Genomic DNA, 21,673 nt, shown 5'->3' with positions numbered 1-21,673 from the left:
AGGCAAAAGCTGAATGAGAAGCGTGTGCTTCTGGTAGCTGTGCAGAAGGTGTGCTCAGCCAGAAGTTGGTCTCTGTGTCAAACACTTTGACATTATTGTACTGGTCATAGTCCTGGCCCCCTTGACCCCCAAAGACATACAGCTTTGTCCTGATGATGGTGGCAGAAAACCAGTATCCGGCATGTACTGGACTGCCTCTGGTGTTATCAAAGGCCCAGACCATTGTGATGGTGTCCAACTTGTACATGCTATTGTCTATTGTTACCGGTTTTATGTTTCTATCTGTGCATCCTCCATATCACCTTCCCCAAGAGCCAGGCTGAGTGGCCATCTCTCCCCTTTGGAATAACGCCAGAAATCTTGGGCATGGACCAGCTGTGGGTGTTGACATCAAATGCGTAAAGCACGTTGCAGTGTTCACTTCCAAACTTCACTCCCCCCCAGAGGTAGATGATATGGTCTATTAGCACAGCTGCTCTGACCGTGGCGCAAGGGGGGGACCTCAGGTGGAATTTGTCCTGCTACCTTTGCCACTGTGGGCACATTCATCCAGCCAAGAGACATTGTGTTGAAGACGTTCACCCGCATCAGACCTATAACGTTCCTGAAATGTGAAGTATCGTCAAGGCTATATGCCCCTCTTAAGTAGTACACTATATACCTCTAGGTACTTCTCAACACCATCCACTGGGACCTTGTGGAGATCATAGACTAAAAGACAAGTTTCTGGGAGTGTACCTGAATAGGTTGTACAGACTGGTTTGGACAATTTATAAGCTCTATAGCAGCAAAAGTTTGGGACTTTTTAGCCTGTGACCCAAAAGAGAAATTAGTAGATCTATACAAGCAGATACTATAGATACTACTAAATCTACAAGCTCACAACACATTGTGCCGCACCGTGAGCTTGTAGATAGGCTATGTTCGCTTACATCTTAAACATTTGTTTTCTAATTCATGAAATTCCATAGATTTTTATTTCATTCATTATTATTATATAAAATATTTGTTTGTAATAATATTAATTCAAAACAAAATGCAGGTACCGTCCTAAAGTCGGCTCTTCGGTGCTACTGAACTTTTCTGACGAGCCGAAATCATTTCGGCACTACAGCGCCGAAACAGCGGTAAAATTATTAGAGTCGTTCCCAAACTATTGTTGTTGTTATTATTATTATCGTTATTATTATCATTATTATTAGCCACACGGGATGGAACGTGTCCATAAATCTCAATGTTGCATTTGTTTTGGTAAATTGAAATGATGGTGTTGTTATGTGATGTCAGAGACAGACGCACTTGCATTAGACAATCTAGTATAGCCTACTAGTTAGTACAATTATACTGTAGTGTACAATATTCCTCTGCAGTCTGCAATGCAGAAGGAAATGCAGACTAGAGTCTGCATAAAGATTTGATTAGATGCTTGGCGGAACCAATTAGGCGGAACCAGTGTGGAGCTTTCATCAACACAGCCGGAAGTGCGGGAAATGTTGCAGTGCACATTCCGGAAGTTGTCTTCTGGAGTCACATTGAAGCTTAGCCCACCGGGTCGCGAACATTAATATCAGGTAACGTTAATGATTTCTACAATCTGATAATTAATGATTATTTTTAGATCGTTAATTCACAACAAGAATATAAATATATTACGTCCTTTTCGTCAAGTCCTTAAATAAATAAATAAGCACCAAGGGCACAATAATCGAGCTAGCAGCTCTGTAGCCCTGGTCCAGTGCTTACAGCGAGAAGCACTGGACCAGGGCTAGCAGCTCTGGTCCATAGCTCTAATGCCGTTGCAGTTAACAACGCATTAGAGCTATGGAACGAGCTACTAGCTAGCTACATTAGCTTTAGCCCAAAGAGTCAGCTGGGCAATTTAACTAGACATTGTCTTCATTAATTATCTGATGGTAGTGTTATTCTAACAGGGTCATAGAAAGTTAAGATATATCTATGTGGACTGTCTACATTTTTGTCTTGCACTTGCAGTGGATTAACTTGGTTACAATTAAAGTGATACTCCAACATGTCACTACAGGAGTACACATGAGAGCATGTGACAAATACAATATTTGAATCTTAGAAGTGTACCGTATTGTTGCCGCAAATTTAGCCTTCAATCAATTGATTCAACATTTGTAACATAGTCTGACTAACATCATAGAAGTATTTTATCGAGTGTGACTTATTTTCATGGATGCAAATGTCAAAATACATCTGTGATCTTGATTCAAGGATAGTACAAACTCTACCAGACTGCAACCCTAAATGTACACTATTGTTCAAAATAGATTACGAGTAGATGATTAATTAAGATATAAAAGTACCGTACTATAATAATAATACATTATCATAAGTTCTAAAATCTAGGTAAACCTTATACCTTATACCTATCTTGATGCTGACTGTTTATTTAGCTCTTATATTATATTTCATACTATACCTGATTCCATGACCTACAGTATACACAGCCAATCAGCCATAGAGCACTGAAGGGATTTATCTTGGCAGCATTATCATTTGATTGTTTGATTGAAACCTTATTTGTTCTCGAAAAGAGCATTGAGGTTCACCCTCATTTGCAATGCTGCCGAGATCACACACACAAAATCAACAATTAAGACATATACAGATATAAAACACACAAACAAATCTATAAGTAAGGCATATACAGATATAAAACACAGAAATAGTGAAATAAAACAACAAAGTGAATATAAGTGAATATTTATATTGCTCTAGGACCACAATGGAAACAAGCCCTTGTGGCTTTTGTGTTATCCTTTTTGATTGTATAAAAGTAGTAGTGTACCTCTAATCACAATCTGGGCTAAACTCTTGTCATTTAGTTTCATATCCACTGGGATTTAGTAAAATGCATAGTGATCTCTATTCTGTGTATTATGGAATACACATAATGACTGGCTGTGGTGGAAAAAGTACTCAAATGTTTTACTTAAGTAAAAGTATCAATACTGTATATCTGTAAATACTCAAGTAAAGTACAAATACCTCAAATATTGTACTTAAGTACTGTACTTAATTAAAGGTACTATCAAATAGCTCAAGGCTCTATTGCTGATTACTTAGGTTAGGACCCGCCGCAGTGGTGTCCGCCGGTTAGAACTTAAACCAGGATGCTTCGACTTCTGCCTTCTCCCTGAAGCCGACCCTTGTTATATATTCTCCGACTATGCTTGTCACGATGACTAAGCCAGTTAGATCTATCCATATATGGTTCTACCACATCTATCTGATATCAGCACTAGGTCGCCTCGGGCCAAATATAGGGATTGTCATACTAGACATGTCATATAGCCCAACGTCCTAATCAGATATCCCCACAGCAACTATTCAGATCCAACAACATGACTGGAAGTGAGAGTCTTTACACCACTGATGACTGGAATTAGAAATAGGACTAACGGCATATTTATTCTCCCAGACTCCCACAGGACAGTTGACTATCCAAATCATTCCTGATGATGTTCGTATTGATGTGATCATCATAGGCTGGATGATGTTTATTTCAAGGCTTGTGCCTCCACTCCGTCTGCTTTGCAGATCCACTGGTAAGTTTTAACAGAACATTTGCGTCGATATAACCACTTAAAAATGCAATGAATGTATGAATAAAAGTGTATGTTGAGCAATCTGTATACATATTGTAGAATGAGGTAGACATCGGCAGAGACAGTGGTTTTAGTTGGTCTGTTTAGTGTGCTAGGGCACCAACTAGTTGATAAGTGGTATTTTGCATGAAGTTATGTATTAGGCTTAGCTCATCAGTAGAAAATGTTATGAAGAGTTACGGATTGCAGCTTTAAGCCCTATACAATTTAAAGAAATGTATTGGCAAAAATATACTTTTTTCACCTATAATAACATGCCAAACATGGGAATGAAAACGGGTTGAAAAAGGTTACAAAATAAAACCACTTTCTGGTTTCACCACTTCAGGGGATAAATGGCATTATTTTACATTTCTAGGTGGACGTTGTCAACCTCCTCTACTGCACATTCTGAGTGGATCTGCACCTCTCACATGCTGCTCCTCTTTAAATGCAAGACACAGCAAATTATACTCAACGGCAGCGGACAATACCTCGCCTCCTAGATGGGTGCAACTCGAACCGGAACTGGACGAGGCCCTAGTGCCTCGCAAAATGTCTGTGAGTCCTCTGGAGAGCTGGCTGTCCCTCCGCTACTCCCTCCCTCCCTTCCTGGAGGCACCTCCGCAGCTCTCTCCCCAGGAGGACGTGGGGGGTCGGCTGCTGGAGGAGAGTGTGTTGCCGCCACTCTCCGTTGTTCCCGCTCTGGAGGGCGTGGTCGGGGTGGGTGAGATCCGCAGCATCACGCCACTCGGCTGCAAGAACGTGCTGGAGATTCGGCGGCGGAGGATGAACCACCACAGGTACAAGAAGCTGATGAAGAGGACGAAATTCGTGCGTAGGAAAGTGCTGTTGGGCCGGGCAAAGAGGAAGCAGGTGCGTGTTTTGTTTTCGAGCGGTGCTAAGCGCTCCAACGTGTGACTTTGTGTGTATGTGTCTCTATGCATTATTATTCCGCCCCCTGTGACGTAATGTGGATCAATATATCATCATCATGATGATAAAAGACCCCCCCCCCCCCCCCGGATATATATAGAGCAGTTGTCAAAGTGGGAGACACCCAGGGGTCCTTGGGGAGGGGTGGATACTGTGGGTCCCCACCTACATTTCTTAATACATGAGTATACTCATTTTAGCCACTTTTCCATAATTTATACGTTGGCTATTCAAAAATAGCAGATGTACTCGCTTTACACAAGTCTTCTCTTCTGGGGGTCCCTGGCACAAAACATCTTCATATGGGGGTCCGTGGCCAAATGCATATCAATTTGGGGTTCCTTGACATGAAAAAGTGTTGAGAACCACTGGTGTTAGAGGGAAGAACGGGACCATGTATAGACCTCTGGAGGACTCCAGTCAACAAGGTTTATAGGTTAAGTAGTTATGTGTAATTTATGCTCCATCACATGAGTACTGTGAGTCAAACGCAAAACATTTTTGTATCTTTAGTCGACTAGTAGTCGGTCGCAGAGAAACCCTGTGAGCCTGTAAAGCCCTAACCACACCAAAGGGTCACCATGCGACCTTGGGTCCAAACGGTTGCAAGGAGTTGACGCTAAAAACCGTCTTGACCCTTTGGTGTGGTTTGGGCCAATATTGAATTCCATGCGTTGAATGATTCAACGCATTAATATATATGATATGATATTATCTACATGGTAAGAAAACTACAATGTGTTAGATGCATGCAAATATATTTGTAATTAATTTAATAGTTTATCAATTTAGATTAACATCTAAAATTTGAAATTCTTGAGATCCACATTTTGGAAACGGTTTGGCTCCAATGTCCCTGAGTGTCCCTGGACCCCACTTTGTAGCAATGTTTCCAGTGAGCCAACATGAACAATATCAGCACCCAGACTTTGTAATGAAGTGGCCCAATTTCTTTCCAATATGGCTTGCTGAAAACATTGCACATGCATTAATTAACCTTTAACCCGTTACAATATTCTTCATGAAGGCTTCAGTTAATTGAGGATGAAAATAAATCTATTAGTTAATTGAGGGTGAAATTAAATCTATAATTTGTCTGATATATTTTTAAATGGTTCTTAATCTTTAAAGATTTTCTGGGAGTCTTAACAGCATAGCATCTGTCAAAACAAATCAATTATGAATGTGCCAACGACAGCTTAATTAATAAATCCTCTGTATGCAATTCAGTGACCAAAACATACTATAAAGACATGCCCAAACTAGGGATGCCAGGTTAGAAGTGGTTAAAAATCATGACACTGTTTGTCTAGTGTTTAAAGTAATCTTAAGACACAGCGATAAGGGGCGATGTATCAGTCAGGCTCTATTAACACAGTACCTCTGTATGACCATTACAGAAGCGATTTGAGGAGGACATGGAGAGGATTTGGACACGGGCTGGATTGAAGAAGGCTCCAGAGGGATACACCGTGCCTAAGATCTTTATCAGACGGCATGGAAACCGAAGGGACTGAATGAAGCTCTGTTTAATACCCTCTTTCAGTGTGGCGTGTCACTTGCCGACAAGAGCTGATTCTCAAGCTAAGCATGCCGTGTGCACTGATGAATCTTGAACCACGTTCAACCTGGCGTCTGTGCCATGTTCGCTATTCGTCATAAAGACAAAGTATATTTTCTCTGTGGCACCAAGGAGAAATGCCTTCAAGGCCAGTCAGCATGCCAAGCAACGCTCTGCGTTATTACCAGGAAGACCTGGGACCGCGTCCAGATGAGGATCCACAAGTGGCTGATAAAACCTGCATCAGTATCAAGCCTGGTGCAGAGGTCGAGGTCACCATTGCCGATGCGTAAACCATCCAGCCTGATGTTCCAATAAAGGCAGAGAAATGAGGTTTATAAAGTGACACATTAGCTTTAAAATCAGTTATTGTTGGCAAGTGACACAAGGCACTAGTACAGAGTATACATTTTGATTAAACAGCTGACACCTGACAACCGTACAGACAGTGTTCTTATCACACTCTGCAAATACAACGGTCTACTTTCTTTGACTCTTAAGCGGGTATCATTGAAGTGGGCATATTGTGTATCGTTGCTGTCGGGCAGAAACGTCTTGTCTCCATATTCTGTGTTTGTTCATAAATTAACGGCCTACTTGATCATACTAGACTCTAGAGCATCACACAAAATCATCGAAAGTAGCACTTTGGGCTTGTGGATCTGCTACTTTTGCTACTTTTGAATTTGAATCCCGGAAAATGTAACACTGTTGGACATATGAGGTTTTTCACCCGACAGACGATATGCATGTTTGTTTTTGTAAAGCAATTATTTAAAATTTACATTAAAGTTGTACCTGTCATGCTGAATGTTTGCCTTGTCCTTTTCATCCATTGTACTGTATGTATGTCTGTTTTCAAGCAAACCGGGATTAAGAAGCATTTTCATGTTTCATCCTATTGATGGCAGTATTGTGCAGTATTATAGTATATACAGTAACATTTTTATCAAATAGAGTTGCTGCAAATCACCTGAACTGATTGTTATTCAAATATGAAACAACTACTGCTGTAAGGGAAATAATGTTGTTTACAGAGGATGTGGGGACTCTGATGTTCAATTTGCAAAAGAGGAAAGTAGTAAATACTTGTATTATTATTATTATTATTATTCTCTGCTCAGTGCTGAATGCTGATTTGCTAATTGCGGACTGCTTCTAACTGATGGATTTGCATGTTCATGGTTAAAATATGGTTATTTTAGTCACCATTCAAGGTCAGGTAGAGCCCATTCTTCACGTAAAGTTTTCAAGAACCGCAACAATTTAATTGGAATCCTGTGTTGTGTCCTCTGAAATCCCAAACTACGTTAGGACCGCTGGGATTTCAGAGAAAGTCTTAAATGCCTATACTTTGTAGGTCTACAAGATCAGGTCTAAAAAGTTGTTAGCTTGTAGATCTGTTATTTGTTGTGCTCAAGCGACATCGTCGTCTTATTTTGGAGAGGCTGAGCTGAAGGCAGTGAGGCGGAGCGTCTGCGCCGTGGTGGAGTGCACTACAAAAGTATTGTTTGCTGGATCAGTTTCCCTCAGGGAGCATTGTTTTGTGACCCACTGAACAGTACGCACATCCAACAGGCGTTTTACGCACAGGAGGACGACGCACAACATCATGACTTTATATCACAGTAAGTTTTATTTGTTGATTCCAAAACGTATTTTTTGCCCTACTGCAGATTACCTTAAATTTGTTTTTTTTCCTCAGACCTGCTGGGGGTCTAAATGTTTTTTTCCTTAGTGTCGTATTTTATAATAGGCTATAATTGTGTTCAATGTCCATTCTTGAATTTCTTCTGATTCAGAATAATCTTCGGAATAATTTTATAGCCTACATTTTGCACGATTTCTGACGTATGCAAGGCTATAGGCATATGAGAGAAAATGTGCGTTTTTTATTTGTATTAAAAATGGATTGGGCAATCAAGGATACTTTTAAAAAGGTGAGTTAAACCGTTTTCCTAGATGGACTTATTGAGTTTTTCTTGTACAGTACAGTGTATAGTTGGAGGGGGTCTCTTACCATTGATCTGAATTGTATTAATTTAATAGTTTTTAGGTTTTTTTCCTTGCCATGCCCATGATGTAGCACTTTGAGAGTTTTGTTGTTGTTGTTATTATTAATACATTGAAGTTTGTTCTGCTTTTTGATCCCGAGCATCATCATGGGAACTGAACAATACTATAACTTTCTGGATATTAAGAGACGTTTAGCCTGCTGGTATGTTTGTGCAGGCTTTTGTTTCCCCGGGGCAAATGTGTTTCTAGTTAACTGTGGTCAGAGTAGGGGAGTCAGCACAATCCTACCACTAGTCATTATATGTGTCAGTAATGACTGTTTCAACATGAGTGGGCTGTAGAGGGAGGAGGGGGCTTTACCCTTAAGCCATGATGATTAGGCTTTACAATCACCCAGTCGCCTTGATATAATTATGTTGAAAATAACCCTTGGAATGCACAAGATATTAATTATTAAAGATTATACCAGAGATATTGGACAGATGGGTGCATCCATCTAGGCCTACAGCACGTCCTATCAGTGTCTGGTCAACCTCAAGTTCAGGGTCAAGTTCAAGTTCGGGATGCATTGACTTAACTCTGGCCTCCCTATTTCCAATGGTGGTAAAAGTACTACATTTTTTTACTTAAGGAAAAGTATCAATACCTAGCGTTTTTTCTCCCCCTGGAAATAAAAACGTCTGGGTTTCCGAGGCTAGCGGTTCGGGAACCTATAGGCTCCAATGCAGCCCCACAGCGTGTTGCGCGTTCGAGACGATCTACCTTTGCTGCGTGCCACTTCCCATTTCCTGTCTGTCTATACTATAGTCTATACTGTAGCCTATAGACTCTATAGGCTACTGTATACTATCAATATAGGCAGGGAAAAAAAGAAAACGAAAAATAGTAATCTGACCCAACCCTGCAACCTTTGTAAATCACAGCACAGTGAAGGTCACCTGAAGGCACTTGCGTTGGTGCGTGATGATGTCACCACAGTGTCAATATTATGTTCCTCTGTGTAAAGAGCATCTCTGAATGTATAAATGTGCAGCACAGCAAAGAAGGACTTCACTATTCTATACACCCACATTTACAGTTGGCTCTGTTTGGAACCTCTCTACACTTTTAGCTCAGAGTAGAGGTTCCGTATCAGGATATTCCTGCACAGTGGCGTCAACTTTGGGAGTGCCTGAGGGCTTGGGCGCCCACTGAAAAAATAATAAGCCAAATAGCACCCACTGAGATTAAGGGTGAAGATCCCCTCCCCCTGGTCATTTTGTCACGTAGGCACACACCTTTACGGTGTTCACAGAACAGGTATTCAAATGCTAATACGGTGGCTTTGTTCCAGTGACCGCACGGTTCATTCACACTCCGTCTCCTGCAGCAACACAACACTAACACAGTCAGCGGAGAGGCTGCTGTCTGTGTACCGTCGGCCCGTCTGTAAAGAGCCATGACTTGAGACTTGACAAACAGAGCCATCTCAGCCAAAATATCCCAAAACAATGTCCGGGGAACAGAACTGTTCCTTTTCCTCAGACTACTTTTATTTTAATTAAAAGGTAAGATGCAGTGGCTGTAATTGGGTCAAGGATCTTGCTTTCGTGAGCAATGGTGTACGAAATTGGTAATAAATTGGACATTGTTAGACCATCTGGGGGAAATAAATAAATAAATCTGCGTCGTCGTCGTCCCACCAGCTAAAGGTAAAATCCACCCGCCGCTTATGGCTGAAACAATTTAATTATTTACTGTTGATCATGCTGAAATGTTGAAACAAGATGCTGAAACAATTATGTGTTCGTTAATTGTTGTGAACTGAAAAGCGGGGGGGGGGGCACCCACTGCCGTTATAGGAACCTGCCGCCCCTGTTCCTGCATACCGATAGAAGTATTGTTTCCAAAAAAGTAAATATATTTCTGGCTAGCTACAGATGATAAACTTAGGACAGGCACGTACCATTTTTAGACAGCGGTGAAACAACTGCTTAAATCAGGCATAAATTGCTTCCATAAGATTGCAGGGATAGTGTGATGCAGGGATATCCTGACACAGAACCTCTTCTCTGAGTTTTGTCAAAAGGTGTAGGCCTACATCTATGTCCAAAAAATGGATTTGATTACGTGTCTTGCCCAGAGATACTTGAACACGGATGAGCCGAAGGTAGAGAGATATTCTGATTACCAGACGGCACTGATAGAAGAAGTACACATGTTTTACTTAAGTAAAAGTATCGATACTGCAATTTACATCAGTTGTTCCAATTAAAAGTCCTGTATCGAAAATGTAGCCTACTTGAGTAAACGTACAAAAGTATTGGCATCAATATATATTATATAGGCTTAAATTATCAAAAGTAAAAGTACCCATTGTGCAGAATCGCCCATTTCAAATGTTCAAAATGTCTAAAAGATAATTTGAAAATCATGTACATGCTCGCAATGCGGCTGAAGTGGTTAATGTTCACAGACTTGAGATCATAAAGAATCACAGAAACCTTGCTTTTTTATCTTATCATAATTATCTTATCCCTGGCACAGCCAGGGTTTAAAATGCATGGAGCCAAACTGTCAATCATAGTATCACTGTTGATGTAGTTATGGTGTTCTCTGTATCAGAATAATTAAAGGATATGTAGAATTGCATATGCACTGGTCAGGGTTTTCGTCGACTACTGTGTAGCAATTATGTCATCCACAGCATGGGAATTTATTTGAACAGAATGCACTCCCATATGAACCCTATCGTTTCTACAAGCTCACTGGTTGCAACACATTGTGTTCTTGTAGATCTGCTATTTTCAGCAAAGAGGTTTGCCGTAGAAGTGAACATGGAGAGGACCCATAGATCCCTGGGCCCTGGGCGACCCTGCTCAACTAAGTATAATTGGTTTAAGTGGTTATAGTAAAACAAACTTGTTCAGTTAACTACCATAAGTTTGAATCTGGGGGTTCTTTTAAGAGCCTGTTTGGGGTACAAGCAACAATAGCCATTTGGCAGGTCATCTGGAAAATGTCTGTCATTACGTCTTGTGTTTGAGTGGTGGGTTGTTAAGTCTTAAGTGTTAAATCAGCCTCCTGAGTCATCTGCTACTGTGGCTGCAAAGGAGCAGCCATGGAGAAAATGACAGGGTTCAGGAAACGTTGTTCTCTCTCTGTAGGGTATATACTGTAACCCTCAATTCAGATCCCACCAAAGATTTACAGCGAAACATTCGGGATTCAAAGATGTTAGTTGTCACATCACATGCTCATACATGTACAGTATGTGAAGTGAAATGTTGCTGTGGCATACTGTGCTAGCATAGCAATGTCCAATACAATTATAATGCAAGAAAAACACAGTACAAGTAAAGGGTTAGAGACCAGACTTGACCTGGATTGTGCTGTGCAGCCCTCCCCACCACCACGACACAAGAAAAAGAAAAAAAATGACCTGTGAAGAATAGAAAAACATCTTTCACATTCTTCTTTTATTACACTGTAGATATGTGGCTCATAACCTGAACTCTTGTGAACGCAGCGGGTGAAAACGTGCCCCCACACCCTTCTCTTCTTGCATTACAGTATTTGATGACATCAATAAAACATTAACGTCATCTTCAGTTGAAATATCAGAGGTGCAGCTGGTGCAACACAGTGATCAGTGTGGGTTTTCAGCTGTATAGAGGACCACATGTGGCCTTGACTCGAGGAATGACGATTGAATGGAGCTCTATGTGCCCTGGGCCTAGCTGCATACATCTCCACTGGTTCTTAGGTAAACAGCACATGGAATAGCACTCTGGGGGAAAAAAAGAATAACACAGGCCAGAAATAGAAAACGTGCAGCAGTACAGGGAAAATTCCCATACCAATAGTGGGAAGATATTGTCCACAGAAATATATTTATTATTTCCCAATGTTTGCACTGAAGGTAGGTTTATCTTCTTCTCTTGTTTTCCTGTGTGTGACGCTTAACAATTTATGCCCAATTTTATTGGCCACGGAATTTGATGGAAATAGCTGATCTACAAGCTCACAACTCTACAAAATGACAAAATAAGCATGCCAGGTTGAAAGTGATACAATAAATGTCTTTCCACTTTAGCCATGCCCCTGCAGCTGTTTCTTTATTTCCTTTCTCTGTTTCTTTAAGAAGTCCTCTCACGAAAAGTTCTGTGACACATCTGCTCTGAGTAACCTGGCTCGCGGGTCAGTTCGGGATCGAGCCAATTTGCTGACTCTGTCCTTTTGCAGCGATGATTCAACATAAACACAAGATTCTTATTCAGTGATTAAACACAGAGGTCTTGGGAAAGCGTGCTAGCTAACCGTATAAGAAGAGCAGCCCCGGTGATTAACCAAAGCCTTCAAGAGAATGACTCTAAACATCAATTTTGTGTTGTTGTCTGTTTCAGTTCTTGCAGTCCTCTTCATGCCCGCCGGTAAGTCAGAAGATCTACTCTCACGTATTATATCTTTCTCTTTTCTATGTACACTCTAATTTTTTAGTCCGTGACCCAAAAGAGAAATGTGAAATGTCTCTATGGGACCCAAACTAGTGAAAATAGCAGATCTACAAGCTCAGAGTCACAACGCATTGCTTCGTGCCGCGTTGTGAGCTTGTAGATCGACTATTTTCACTACTTCTTAAATATTAATATCCATAAAAATGTATCTGTGACCCACAAATGTGTCCCGACCCAGTGTTTGGGAACCAGTGGTCTTTAGAGTGTGTTTATTTATTTGTGTTGTCGTGATGACGTCAGCCTGGACACAGAGCAGCAGCAGCAGGCTAGGCGTGGTGATCGAAGCCAAGAACATCACCCTGCCGGCGGGCATCAGGGCCGCCCTGCCCTGCCACAGTGCCCGCATGGTGTGGACCCAGGACCGTCTGAAGGACAGACAGAGGGTGGTCCACTGGGACGTGGTTCGCACCAGTCCAGAGTACTCTGTGGAGCGCATCCTGGACATGTCCCCCGGAGCCAACCAGAGGGTCTACAACGGCTTCAACAAGGGACGCATCTCCGTCCCCAACTCTGCTTTCATCGATGGCAACTTTTCCCTCGTTTTCAACAGTGAGACCTCCTCTATGTTGACGTTGATGTTCTAGTTGAAACCATGTGGCTAGTTTATGCACTGTGACACTGTGACGATACTGTCGTACGACATTAATAGGATAATATTTCATGAAAAGACAAAAAGATGATATATAGAGGTTTCTGTCCGATGACGACAATATATTGTATACTGCATATATATAACATATATACTGTACATAATACTGATACGTATATTATATAAGAAATATTGTTCAATATTTAATTTGGATCTCATACTGTTATTGTATGCATGCTGCTTCTTCCAGATGTGGTAGCATCTGACCGCGGCGTTTACACCTGTAATCTGCACCATCACTACTGTCAAATTCACCAGTCAATCCAGATCCAGCTCAATGTCACAAAGTCAGGTGAGGCTCTTCTGAGCAATCTGAAACCTAAAATCCGTAATGTGCCTAAAATGTTCCCTAGCAAACCCCAACCAAATGAAAAAAATAATCACAATATGAAACTATATATAATCTGTTCTTTCAGTGCGTAAAGAGAAACGTTTGTGGGACGGCGAGAAGACGGTGTTCGTGGTGTTGCTAGGCAGCTCTGTGGCGTTGCCGTGCGTCAACCGCCGCCCCCTGTGGAGAGACGGCCTTCAGGAGGACCAGCAGCAGGTGAGTGTTGATTTTGTCGACTAAAACTAAACATTTCAGATGACTAAAATGTGACTAAAACTAAAATATACCTTTTATCAAATGATTATGACTAGACTCAAATCAAAATGTGCTGTCCAAATCAACACTCCAGGTGGCCCACTGGGACTTCCAGGCCCCCGGCGTGCGTCCCGACAAAGCCGAGCGCCTGGTCGACCTCTACGCCTCCGGAGAGCGCCGGGAGTACGGGTCGCTGTTCCTGCAGAACAAGATGAGCGTGGACGAGGACGCCTTCTCGCTGGGGGACTTCTCGTTGACCATCGCCGACCTGGCGCCCGTGGACAAGGGCCTATACTCCTGTCACCTGCACCACCACTACTGTGGTCTGCACGAGAGACGCATCTTCAGGCTGACAGTGGGACCCCCGCTTCCTCCCCACGATGATGATCACCTCACCGAAGCCCCTCTGGTTATCCCCAACGATACACCGATACCACGTGCGTATATGAGATATTACTTCCTAGAATGTCAACATACGGTACGTGATCTAAATATTGCTAAATTGCTAAAAGTAATCGCTAGAAAAATCCGTATGAAAATAATCCATTTGCAGTCCTAATAATGAACTGATCTCGAAGCCAAAAAGTGACTGGGCTTTGAGTCTCTTAGGGCTGGTGAGCACAGAGTGAGAACATTGTTCCTGGACTCTTCATGTGGGTTGGATTAGATTTATAAGCATATTTGCTCAGTAAAGTCAGTTCCTCCTCTTGCCAATTCCTGTCCTGCTTTTGTGTTTGAACTGAAGAGGAAGAGATGGCAGGAATGCACTAACCAGAAGTTGAAAGAAATAAAGAGAGAAAGAAACAAAGAAAAAGAGAAAGACGCATTGTGAGTTGAAGAGCAAGGGTTTGCAGACTGACTGTACAGGCTTTGCTCTGGTCTAAGAAGCTCTCTAAATAACCACTAATTGGCTAGAAACGGAAGTGGTCCCATTTTCATTGGAGACATTTCTCATTTTTTCTCAGTTAAACGGTGGTTTAAGTTTACAGCAGCAGACAGTTCTATTCTGCAGACGAGAGCAGTAAGATATCACAGCCCGAACCGTAAGGAGTGGAGCTGTAAGCTCAACCAGTTATTTTTCCTCAGTTTGACCCCATTTTTCCAAACTCCCCACACCACGTGTAGACCACTGGCTCTGTATCGCCATGTTTGTTTATCCTCCCGTTCTCCCCATTCCGTGTCTGTTTCTGAGCCGATGTGTATCAGCCTCTGCCCGGTTCAGGCTTGTTTATCAGCACCCAGAGGAAGTCTGCTACATCTGGTCCGCATCTGGACCAGCTGTGACATGAAAGAGCAGAGCGAGAGGAGGGGGCAAAGTTATGTGTTAGATTATGAAGCCTCCTTCCCCTTTTAAAGCAACGTTGGCCCATTTTAATAGTTCTGTTTGAGGGATGCTGTGCAAGACATGCACACGTGGATCGATGCCTCCCCGTCTGGTCCCTTTGAAGTCATCTCAGCGAGGCATCGGGCAGAACGTGTGCACACACTGGGGCTCTTTTGTTCGTTAGATGAATGCCCAAGAGGCCCTGCAGTCTCCAGCAATCAAATGCAATTACAAATGTCATTACAGCCTTTTACTTTAATGCTGTAATCATTTACGGCAAGAGAGAGTAGAATGCTATTGCTATGCCTTTGTGATCAGAGGAAGCAGTGAGACTTCTGTCGAGAAATGAACATGAATCTCGGTCTGATTCTGAAAATGAAGATGCTTTCTGTCAGTTCATTGACTTGCAAATGATTTCCCAACAACAGGGACGGCCTCCACAAAGTGCAACCTCTGTGCAGCATATGTCAAACAGGCATTAACATGTGGCTTTATGTCTGATTTGTCAGGCAGCAGATGACATGTAACTGGGACTCTGATATTTCTCCAGGGACAGATGGTGTGCACGTGACACAGCGGTTTCATGCATTTTGTGTAAATTAAGCATTGACAGGTGATAAAATACTAACCTTAGTATATTACTTAGTCTACCTCAGTTAGACCGGCATAGCCCGATTAGAGATTGAACATTAACATCTGCTCTTATTGATAAACTACAGTAGCATCCAATTCCAATTAGTTGACCGCTTTACTCACGTAGAAAATAGGCTTGAAAAACCTGGTCAATATTTTTGGACAGAGGTGCTGCATTTTGAGCACCACCACCCACCAAATGTCATTGAGCGCTGTTGTATCGGGGTGACAGAAATCAATAATGGCAGAAAACCACATATCTTGTCAAGTCACACCAAAGCTATCTGGATGGCTAGTCTCCCGGTGAGAGGAAACATGTTGTGTTCTATTTTGGGTGAACTGCTTCTTTAAGCCTGGAAGCACAGCTTGATAAGAAAGAAGAATAATGATGACAATGTGCACGCTCTCTGTTCTCTGTCATCATAACATTTCACCAGCAGAGAGAGAGACCTGGTTTATTCAAGTGATAACAGTATTTTCACTTTGACAGGTGTGAGAACATTTATCATATTATATATATATATATATTTTTTTTTTCTATTTGTCATATGACAAATAGAGAAAATAGCCAATCTACAAGCTTGTAGATCTGCTATTTTTTGGACCATTGACAATACTAGAGCGGTGCCTGTTGGACACTGGCCTACTTGGAACGATGCAAGTTGGAAATGCATGCCGCACCCAGTTATGTCTGTGTCCCTTTTATGTCCATACAGTATATGGAGTTCTTTGTCAGGCATGCCCAAATATGGAGTCTATGCAGATGTCAGAAAACCATTGTGATGTCAGAACAGGCCAGCTCCATACAGTATATGGAGATCTAGGGGTGATCAGGCGTGATCAATTGGCTCATTTGGGCCCTGTTCAGAGCCTTGGCAAAGGCGTTTTGTGGCGGTTCTGGGTCCGACCGACTCAAGGCCGGGCACTGCACTCCCCGTGGTGGTCTTGGACGCGTGCGTCGAATTTGAAGTCGGTGGGGCGAACAGTTTCTGAGTTACGTAGATTACAGACATACAAACACACACACAAACACACACACACACACACACACACACACACACACACACACACACACACACACACACACACACACACACACACACACACACACACACACACACACACACACACACATACATGGTGCATTACTGCATTTATACATTATATAGCCAGGTTTGACATGGTTAACAGTAGAGAAGGGACTGAAGGCTTCTGCAACAGCAGCTGTTCTTTCTCATTGGACTGTAAGCCTATATGCAACAGGCAGGCAGTAGTCAAAGGGAAAAATATGGCATACTCAACATGAGTGGTACAGAATTAAATACTGTACCATTTCTAGAATAATGTGCATACAGTAGTTAGCAAGTTGTTTATTTAGACTGACTTGTCATGCTTATCACGTTTGTCACGTTTACTCATAAAGAAGGTGTCAGTGATTTGTTTTCCATACACGAAACTAGACTTCTGTGTTTATAAGAAGGGCAAAATAACTGGAAACGTAATTCAGACAGACAGACATACCACATAACTGAATTCCTCCTTCTTGCCTCCTCCCTCCCCTTCTCTGGTTAGCCTGTTTTTCTGTGCAGGAAAAGCAGCTGCATGACATCAGGTCTGGTAGTCATTACTGCTGAAAAGCATTTTGACATTTGCGGTCCAGCGCCCTCTCCCCCCTCCTCTTTCTCTCTCTTTCTCTCTCTCTCTCTCTCTCTCTCTCTCTCTCTCTCTCTCTCTCTCTCTTGCAAAGTAAATGAAATAAGCCTCCAGGGTAATAATATTTTGAGTTATATAGAAACGGTTTTCAATTCAGTCCTTGTTTATTGCCATTCACAGTAATGCACTAAAACAAATCCAATCCAAAAGCGATTCAGTTTGATATTTCCTGCAGTAACAGCTGCCATAGCTGTTTTGTTTTTCTATTCTATTTTATCGTAGCCTGTATAAGGCTGAAACAGACCTATGCATTGGTGTAGTATTTACCATAACTTATATGTTTAGGCTAAGTGTGAGATTAACTGTAGTAATCCTAGAAAAAGGAGGAAAATTTTGTACTATGATGTCACATCATAGTATGTTGGAGTATGTTACTCCACTACAATTATTTGACAACTTTAGTTACTAGATACTTTGTAGATTTTGAGTATTACAAAACATTAACCCCTTCAGCCACATTTCAGCAATTTGAAACAAACTTGAAATGGGACTTTCTACTTTTGATACTTTAAGTACATTTTGATGTTCAAGGTTCAAGGTTCAAGGTTTCTTTATTTTGTACCCCAAGGACCCGCCCTGCAGCATACAGATACAGTACAATACAGTACAAAACAATACACAATACAAGACAACAAAGGCACACAGTGACCCGTACAACATTAAAAAACCACACACCAACATACCTAGTGCAAAAGAGGAAGAACATCACCTCATAACCTTCGACCCCTACCCTGTCTGCCCTCTGCAAGGACTCTGTTAAGGAGTGTGATTGACAGAGGGACAAAGGAATGCTTGTACCTATTATATTTGCACGCATGGACCTCGTACCTCCTACCTGATGGCATTAGCCGATACTCAGGGTATAGTACATATACTAGGAGAAATACCATCTAATCAGAACTGGATTCACCTTCATCTCAGATAACTTACGAAGAAGAATGTCTGGATGGATTGTATTAAAGGCTGAGCTAAAATCAACAAAGAGAAGTCTTGCATATGTTTTTGCTCTCTCTAAGTGCTTCAATACACGGTGTTAGTGTGGAAATCGCATCACTAGTTCCCCGATTCCGTGCATATGCAAATTGATGTGGATCTAGTGATCGCTCTGTTTCCTTTCGGAGCTCCTCAGTTAGGATTCTCTCCAGGGATTTGACCACATTGGAGGTTAATGCTACTGGCCGATAGTCATTATTCTCTTGTGGACATTTCTTTTGTACTTTTACTCAAGTACATTTTGAATTCCAGACTTGTAAAGTAAAAAAAAATGTGAGTAATATTTCCACCACTGTCCTTCAGGCACAGATGAGGTGGACAGGCCCCGTGTGGTCAATGTCATCCTGCCTGAGCATGGAGGTCACTCCACGCTGCAGCTGGGATACGTCCTGGCCACCTTCTTACTGCTGGCTTTCATCGTGGCCACCGTGGTTCTGCTGACGCGCCGACGCAGGAAGAGAGGTAGCGTGTGTGAGTGTCCTCTGTGTGTGTGCTCCTCTTCACCTCAGCTCTTACCTACCCTGTTTACTTCGTTGACTTCGGTCCCTTCTTTTTCCTACACAAATCTCTTCGACAAAAATAGCCGATCTACAAGGTGAGCTTGTAGATCGACTATTTTCGTCTAGCGTTTGCATATTATCGCCAAATGTTTGCCTATTATACTATCACCCAGAACAGGGATGCACGGCGGTGGATGAATGGATTGTACATTGAACGTCCCCGGTTCGATTCCGTTTGTGTTGTATTACTTTCCAGCTCTCTCACAATTCCCTGTCTCGTCTCGGGCGACCCGATAGCCAAGTGGTTACATACAGTATGTGTGGGTTCTTCTAATGCCTGCTAATCTCCGGTTTGATTCCCAGCTAGCCAGACCATTTGCTGCATGCCATTCCCACACTTTCTTTCTGTTTCCTTTCTCTCTACTGTACCTGTCAATACATGCCCCAAAATTAACTAATAGCTAATTAGATAAAATGTGCCTCAAATATACAGTACATTGACTACATTCTTCTTCTTCTTCTTTTATAACACACTGTTCTAATGTGTTGTGCTGTAGTGTACTGGTAATTGATATAGTGAAATCTTATTTTTTCAGGGCTGGAGTATGAACTGCGCAGATCGGAACGGTAAGAACTAAGAAGTGAAAAGCATTGCATCATCGATGCACTACTTGTCTTACTTAACCCATTAAGGACTGGAACGCATCTGTGTCACCTTAGCGTTTAACCACTTTAACCATTATTTTAAACTTTAGCTATTGAAAAATAGCAGATATACACGAGTGCCGCGCTATGAGCTTGTATATCTGGTATTTTTGAAAAGTCGTGTGGGGGGAGATCCCTGGAACAACATAATTTCAGATGGGGCTCGGTGGCCAATTACATATAATTTCTGAGGTCCTTGACATGAAATAGTTTGAGAACCACTGATATAGAAACAGGATTTTCTGAAAACTGTCCTAAATGGGATAATAGAGTCGTTCTCATGGCAACGTGTCACTCATTCCTATGCAGGGGTCATGTGATCAATGGCGATGACATTCCATTGGACAGTACAGAGCTGAAGGCCTGCAACCTGGAACCGCTGAATTCAGGTACAGTAAGCCTTGTCTGCACAGACAAAGCATTAGCTCTCAAGTCTAATTAACCACTGCTCGGTAACAATATAATGTGGCTGATTTGTACCTTCCATAGACTACAAAAACAACCTATTGAAGGAGATGGATATGTCCAAAGGCTCCAATATAGGTAAGAATGAATGTTTCTGTGTTTCTGTCTCCCTCTCCTGGTGGGGGAAGGTAATTTCAACGATGTCCCAAAAAACATCTGTTCTGCTTCAAATTTTCTTTATTGACATTGAGAATGAATGAATGAATGGTTTATTTCTTCTTTTTATTTTCTTTGTTTACAAATCAATCAAAACACAATTGTGTGGACTTAAAATAATAGAGATGCCATTACATTAACATCTATTTTAATTTCCTGCTATCTTCTATGGCCTCCTTCAGACTTTGACGGGAAGCTGTGGAAGTGAAGATTGACTTGCTAAGATGCTGCTGGCGGGTCCAGAGCAGACAGACAGACAGACAGGAAGAGGGCAGGGAGACAGGCGACAAAGCTCTGCTCTAATTGGTTCACTAAGCTTGTCATTCAGTGCTTTTTTCTACCCCTATTTTGTAATAAACTATATTGTGATTGGACGATACTGCAACATGATTAAAGATCATTTTGATTAGTACTCGTCATATTTTTAGCTATTTCAAGTAACACTATTGTTTCGTTTTCTCTGAATCTTAAACCAGAATGCATGTTTTAGAGTACGACTTAAACTTTGACTATTGAATTTTGATCTTTCTTTTTTACTTTTTTATAAATTTGCACAAGCAGGATGTACTGTAATTCATGCTAAATGCTTATCGTGTATACAAATGGTCAATTTACTGTATTTACAGAGTTTTTTATGGATGTTTAGTTTCAATGAGGTATCAACCAATTGAGAAATGTGGTATTTACTACAAACTGATTTGACATCATTGTTATATTTCTACATTAGTACAAATGATAAATTATATTTATACATTTTGGATAATGAAAGCAAATAATTGTTTAAATGGATGGAGTGCCATGTTTTTTTCCACCCTAAAACATGATCATCAGGTCTTATTGTTATATTAGGAGGTACAAAAAAGTGTACAGTATTTGTTAAAATGTCGTTTTTATGTGGGCACGCCCACCAGTTCATTAAGTATGCCTGGTTTGCCTGGTGATGAGTGGTGATCCACCTGAACTGAAGCCACACCCACAGCTGTTGTTGTATGATAAATGGGGAGGGGTTAGGGTTAGGGGCTGATAGTGTGATGTCACTATATTACTGTTTTTTTCATTGGCACATTTGACTGTCAAGGTTTCAGCCTCCAGGAAGAAACCATAAATACAAAGGGAAGACATCATTGCACATAACAACCACACCAAGGGGTCTAATGAAGTACTATCACCTCATGAAAAATTGGAAAAAGTACAAAAATCACGGCACACCATCTTTCAAAAAAAAAATATATATCATATTTTGGAATATCATGATGTCATTGTAGATCCATTAATATGCATTATGCACCACAACTCAGGAAATAAAACCTTGACATGACTTCAGTT

At 41.5% G+C, this 21,673-nt stretch overlaps 2 protein-coding genes across 2 annotated transcripts; both read left to right on the top strand.

Annotated features, from left to right (window-relative positions):
- The first annotated feature begins 1,444 nt into the window (after positions 1 to 1,444).
- aurkaip1 (aurora kinase A interacting protein 1) lies at positions 1,445 to 6,922 on the top strand. The gene is made up of 4 exons (XM_079519011.1): positions 1,445 to 1,571; positions 3,449 to 3,575; positions 3,994 to 4,490; positions 5,951 to 6,922. The coding sequence occupies exons 2-4, from the start codon at positions 3,521 to 3,523 to the stop codon at positions 6,065 to 6,067; spliced, it is 669 nt and encodes a 222-aa protein (XP_079375137.1). The 5' UTR covers positions 1,445 to 1,571; positions 3,449 to 3,520; the 3' UTR covers positions 6,068 to 6,922.
- A 700-nt stretch (positions 6,923 to 7,622) lies between these two features.
- LOC306935282 (matrix remodeling-associated protein 8-like) lies at positions 7,623 to 21,315 on the top strand. Its single transcript, XM_079518255.1, has 11 exons — positions 7,623 to 7,739; positions 12,513 to 12,539; positions 12,864 to 13,172; positions 13,463 to 13,564; positions 13,689 to 13,819; positions 13,953 to 14,295; positions 18,825 to 18,983; positions 19,618 to 19,648; positions 20,036 to 20,115; positions 20,216 to 20,269; positions 20,530 to 21,315. Exons 1-11 carry the CDS (start codon positions 7,724 to 7,726, stop codon positions 20,553 to 20,555), a joined length of 1,278 nt encoding a protein of 425 aa, XP_079374381.1. The 5' UTR covers positions 7,623 to 7,723; the 3' UTR covers positions 20,556 to 21,315.
- Positions 21,316 to 21,673: the final 358 nt, after the last annotated feature.

The sequence above is a fragment of the Electrona antarctica genome, assembly GCF_951216825.1.
Source record: "Electrona antarctica genome assembly, chromosome: 2".
NCBI lineage: Eukaryota > Metazoa > Chordata > Actinopteri > Myctophiformes > Myctophidae > Electrona > Electrona antarctica.
This window is presented reverse-complemented; position numbering and strand designations above follow the sequence as displayed.